Source organism: Callospermophilus lateralis, chromosome 5 (genome assembly GCF_048772815.1).
Source record: "Callospermophilus lateralis isolate mCalLat2 chromosome 5, mCalLat2.hap1, whole genome shotgun sequence".
Lineage (NCBI taxonomy): Eukaryota > Metazoa > Chordata > Mammalia > Rodentia > Sciuridae > Callospermophilus > Callospermophilus lateralis.
The window spans coordinates 72,072,156-72,078,090 of NC_135309.1; the positions used below are offsets into that span (position 1 = coordinate 72,072,156).

Sequence of the window (5,935 nt, forward strand, 5' to 3'; positions counted from 1 at the left end):
AATCAAGTAGGAGAGAATGAAGACCAGAGAGCAGTTTGGTACAGATGCAGAGACCATTTAATTATTGTAGAAGCAAAAAGATAGAAGGCTCCAGGTAGAAAATATGGGAAGCTGAATTCATGATTGGGATTTTGAAAAAATGTGAAGATGAGGTAGGGTAAACTCATGAAGTTTAAAAGGTGAATCTATTTGATCTTGATTTTAGGGACATTCTGTTTTCAATGGCATAGGAAGCACAATGGTAGATCCAAGGAGCAGGTATGATATTACTTATCCCAAGTACTATGGCTGCATAAGGGACAATATTTTGAGAGAGAATCAGCCACCAATAACCAGGGACTGTCCTGACATTCTCAGGTAGGTCAAGATCTCCTACAAAACATGAACCATCTCACCCAACACCAATATCAAAAAAGACCTTGGTGATTCTAATTAAGCAAGATGAAAATAAAATTACTTCATGGTTGAACACAAGCCAAAATAAGAATATTGTTCAAACCAGAACAATGACCAAAGATCTCCACTTCCTTGTAAATATGAGTGAATGTTGCTTCTTCACCAATTATACTTTCATTTCACCTTGTTCTCCTCAATTCCTTAATGAAATTCAGTGAAATAGCTAATCATACATTTCTTTCCCATTTTCTTAAAGCGTCTAATCCAGAGCTAACCCATACTTCCTTAAACCCTCTCCAAAATTTCCTATCACAAACTCAAATCCTAGAACTCCTTTATAAGTAGTACAAAAGTAACCCTGTTACTAAGGTGATCCACAATTTCTTATTTTCTACAGTTTCCATTATTACAATGAGTCAATAACCCCAACTTTGTTTTGATAAAGTGTGTTCCTGGTGATTTTTGGTTGTAGGGAATTATAATTTATATTGTCACAAAAAGTAAAATTCAAATTCATATTTTCAGTTTCTAAAACATATCTATAGACAAGATGTGGTTAAAGGCAGAGGTTCACTGAAGGAGGTTAGAAAATGTAAGGGAAAACAGGAAAGAAAGAATAAGAATGTCTGCATTTTATCCATACAAAAATCAATGAAACGATTGTTAATGGATAATAAATGAACTTTTCAATTTGACAAGAGAAGTACCTGAAATAGTAGTATATTCTATGTGAAGATCAAATAATCGAAGTTGTTTTGAATGCAGTACCCAGCAATCATAACAGTAAATTGTCAAAGAAAAAAATGTCTGATAAATTACTAATGTTTTTTGTAGGATTGCCATAACCACATACCATAGATGGGTGGCTTAAATCAAAGGTATATATTTTCTCATAGTTGTGGAGAATATAAGTCTCAGGTCAAGGTGTTGTCAGGATTTTTAAATTCTGAAGCCTCTCTCATAGATGATGATCTTATTCTGGTGACTTGACACGATCACCTCTGTGTATATATGTATCTGGTATGTCTTTTCTCCATGTCCTAATTTCCTTTTATAATGACACCGGTTTTATTGGTTTAGGGCCTACACAAACCACCTAATAGTAATGTAATTCCCTCTTCATAGGCCCTATCTCTAAGCATGGTCATATTCTGAGGTAGTGGGATTTCTGATGTCATATGAAACTGGCAGGGATGGCAGTTCAATTCAACCCAAAACAATTATAAAAATATTAACTAATATTAAGGTTAAATGTTGTAAGAGTCTTTTTGGAAAAGTTTTTAAAATGCTTTCTACTGGGATAAAATTTAAAAAACAGACAATAGCATGTGAATGACTGGGTACATCTAAATGTTGTGGATAGTGTAAATGCAAAATCACTTTGGAAAACTATTTAGAAATGTCTACTAAGAGTAAATATGTACCTACAAAATAAGCAGTAATTCCATCCCTTAGTGTCCAACAAAACTGTAAAGTCCAAAGACATTGTAAGAATGTTCAGAGTAGTGTGATTCATAACAGTCAATCCATGCAACAACATATATATGTGTCTAGATGATATTCAATGAATTTTAATAAACTTTGATAGACTAATACAGTGAAGTAATGAGTAATACAGCAATGAGAATGAAAAAGTTACGCAGAAGTATGAATAAATTTCATAAAATATTGAGCAAAAGCAACTATACACAAGGCAGTTCATAGTCTATTACATTTATATAAATTCAAAAGGGGCAAAAATAAACCATACTACGGTGGGTGAAGACATATGTCACTTATACTTGGGTTAGCAGTGATTTTAAGGAGAAATTTGTGTTGAGTGCAATACAAATGTTTCATTTTCTCAAGTTGCTTGTGCCAATTACATTTGCTATGTGAAAATACATCCAGCTGAATATTACATTCACTTTGCTTTCTGTATACTATATATCAATTTAAAAAGTTTTTCCAAAAAAATGTTTGCCAAGGAGGCTTAAGGTTGCAAAATAAGAGTAGATATTGTTGCATTTTATTATAGTTTCTCACATACTGTACTTGTAATCGTATGCATTCATTTGGAAACAAAAAGAATAAAATGAAGTGATTTTTTTTCAATTTAACACCTAAAACCCTTGAGTGGGATGAAACAGAATGAGTACCACATAAGGAAAAGCTGAAGTTGAACTTATTAAGCCAGTTATTATGACAAATATACAAAAAGACTAAAAATTTAAGAAAAAACAACTCTTAGCATGAATTTGTAATAACAGTGCATGAATGCAATAAAGTAAAATTGAGTTTTCCAAAGTTGGACAACACCAATTTTAGCGAACAACTCCACTACAGAAGGAAAATCAAAGCTATACTTCAAGGGGGACTTTTCCTCCATGACACACTGTAACTCTTTTAATCCAGGAAATTATAGATAAGTGGTAGAAAACACTGCAAAATAATCAGATGAATGGAATTCAAAACTATTCCTGAAGGTGGCATTTTAATGGGTTGCTTCTCTAGCACTCTTGGGAGATACATTGTGGAATATGGGCTTCAGGAACTTGAAGTCCTTAGTCCCAGAGTCGCTGGTCAAACAAACCTCATATTGGTAGCTCTGAGACAGTGTCCCGGTGCCACTGACATCCACCAGGTGGCCAGGAAAGTAGCCCTCAGGCACAGAGCAGACACCCAGCGGCGCCGCTCTGCGCCTCCTGCACAGCCTCACTGCCACGAACACCAGCACAGAGAAGAGGAAGAGAGATGACACCGACGCCAAGGCGATGACCAAGTAGACAGTGAGCGAGTCCCCCTGCGCGCGCTCGGGCGCCTCTTCCGGGAGCGGCAGGTAGGGCTGGGAGAAGCCATCCACCAGCAGCACGTGCAGCGTGACGCTGGCAGACAGCGGTGGCTCGCCATTGTCCTTGACCAGCACCACCAGCCTGTCCCTGGCCGCGTCGCGCTCGCTCAGCAGCCTGGCGGTGCACACCTCGCCATTGTGCGCCCACACGCCAAACAGCCCCGGCTCCGTGGCCTTGAGCAGCTGGTATGACAGCCAGGCGTTCTGACCGGAGTCTCCATCCACCGCCACCACCTTGGTGACCAGGTAGCCCAGCTCTGCCGCCCTGGGCACCAGCTCGGTGCAGGGCGCAGAGGCGTTCTGCATTGGGTACAGCACGAAGGGCGAGTTGTCATTGTCGTCCAGCACCACCACGCGCACCAGCGCCTGGCTGCTGAGCGCGGGCGAGCCTTGGTCTGTGGCGCCCACGTGGAACTCGAAGGCCTGTAGGGCCTCGAAGTCCAGCGCCCTCAGCGCGAACAGCTGCCCATTGTCCGCGTTGATGGAGACCAGCGAGGCGAGGGGCAGGTGTGGGTCCTGGGTTGGCAGCAGCGAGTAGGTGATCTGGGCGTTGGTGCCTGAGTCTCTGTCTGTGGCGCTGACACTGCCTATGTGCAGGGCAGGGCTGTTGTTCTCGGGAACTAACAGCTTATAAGACGTTTGGGAGAAGGCAGGGGCGTTGTCATTGACGTCAGAGACGAAGACAGTTATGCTGTGCTCCGTTTCCAACCTGGGTGTCCCCATGTCAGTGACTGTGATGGTGATGTTGTACTGAGCTCTGCTCTCTCTGTCTAGTGGCCCCTCTGTCACCAAGGTATAAAAGTTCTTAAATGTGGGCTTCAAGAGGAAGGGGAGATCGTTTTCTATGGAGCAAACCATCCTACCATTGTCCCCAGAGTCTGGATCAGAAACGCTGAAAATGGCAACTACAGTCTCTGGGGAGTTTTCTGGGATAGAGCTGCTGAGTGTTGACATGGTTAGTTCAGGAGCATTGTCATTCACATCCACCACTTCTATGGCCACTGTGCATTTTCCTGAAAAGCCCCCACTGTCTGTAGCTACAATTTCCACGTTATAATGTTTAGTTGCCTCGAAATCCAATGCTATTTGCAGACGAATTTCTCCTGTTATTTGGTCTATTACAAAAGGTTGAGAAACTTCATTGCCTTGGAATAGTGTGTATGATACACTCCCATATGTTCCTGCATCTAAATCTTGAGCAGAAACAACAAGAACTAAGGAGTTTATGGGACTGTTCTCAGGAACCTGTACCTCATACAGGGACTGTAAAAATTTGGGAGCATTATCATTGATGTCTACTACTTCAATGTATACTGTCATGGCCCCAGATCTGGGTGGCAACCCACCATCCAGCGCTGTGAGGGTTAAACTGAGCTCAGACTCTTCCTCCCGGTCCAGGGCTTTGTCCAACACCAGCTCTGGGTATTTTCTGCCATCCCCATAACTATGAGTAACAACACGAAAATTGGAGTTGGGGCTGATTGTGTAGTTCTGAACACTATTGCTACCCATGTCCAAGTCCTGAGCTGATTTCAAGGGAAACACCGTTCCTGGCTGGGCGCTCTCTGGGATTCTAAGGATCATTTCCCTGTCTAGGAACTCTGGAGAATGGTCATTTACATCTGTGAGTTGCACATCAATTTGAAACAACTGCACCGGGTTTTTGAGTAACAGCTGGAAATGCAATATACAGGGTTCTGTAGCCCCACACAGCACCTCCCGGTCTAGTTTTTCCTGTAGAAGCAAATTGCCGGTTTTTACATCAAGCTGCAAGAGCTGTTTGCTGCCTTTGTGATGAATTCGCGCACCCCGAGTGGCCAGCTCCCCCACTCTGAGCCCCAGATCTTTTTCCAGGTTGGCCACAGAGTAGCCGCTTTCTGTTTCTTCTGGCATGGAATACCTAATTGCCTCAGAGTCAGCCTCCCACAAAAGCAACAGCATAGCAAGAAAAATGACTTGCCTTTTCTGCGGGGGTTTTGCTAGAGCAGTCTTCATTGCTCAAATCTGCCCAGAAGGTGCAGTTCCTTTAACTCGGTATACGGTCCACTCAGACGACTTTGTTAAATAATTTTGAGTTAAATGCTTCTGTCTGACATGCACTTAAAACGATCCCTTCTCTGAACATCTGTCCCTGGAGCTCACCTACAATGCCTCCTTATTTTAGGGAGCTTTCAGAGTTCTGATTCCTGGTTCAATGGCGTCCAAGGCATCCAAGCGCCAGATAATCTCATTCTTAGCCTGCAGCGCCACCAGGCGTCCTTATTTACTATTGCGTATGATATTTGCTATTTTATTCTAAATTCTAATACTGCCTTGTATCAATATCCTTTTAATCACAAATCTTCCTTTGTTGTATCTCCAAGTTATTAGAAGTTCTAAATAAACATTTTCTGAGTGAATGCTCAGTTCAAGAATACTTTTAAAACTAATACATGCCTCCAATCCCAGTGGCTAGGGTGGCTGAAGGAGAAACATTGTATATTTAAAGCCATCCTTGGGAACTTATGGAGACCCTGTCTCAAAATAAAAACTAAAACTAGGTATACCGCTCAGTGGTTATGTGCCCCTCTGGTCCATCTCTGGTACCAAAAATAAAAAAAACAAACAGATGGAATGATGTTAATATTCTCTATAACAGTACCTTCTGAGTAAAGAAGAAACTTTCTTGGTTCATAGATTATAGTAAAAAATAATTTGTAGTGGACACAT

The 5,935-nt window shown here is 41.6% G+C and overlaps 1 protein-coding gene across 1 annotated transcript; it reads right to left on the reverse strand.

Annotated features, from left to right (window-relative positions):
- Window positions 1-2,816: 2,816 nt before the first annotated feature.
- Window positions 2,817-5,343, reverse strand: LOC143399246 (protocadherin beta-5-like). The gene has a single exon (XM_076855960.2). It carries the CDS (start codon window positions 5,219-5,221, stop codon window positions 2,870-2,872), a length of 2,352 nt encoding a protein of 783 aa, XP_076712075.2. The 5' UTR covers window positions 5,222-5,343; the 3' UTR covers window positions 2,817-2,869.
- Window positions 5,344-5,935: the final 592 nt, after the last annotated feature.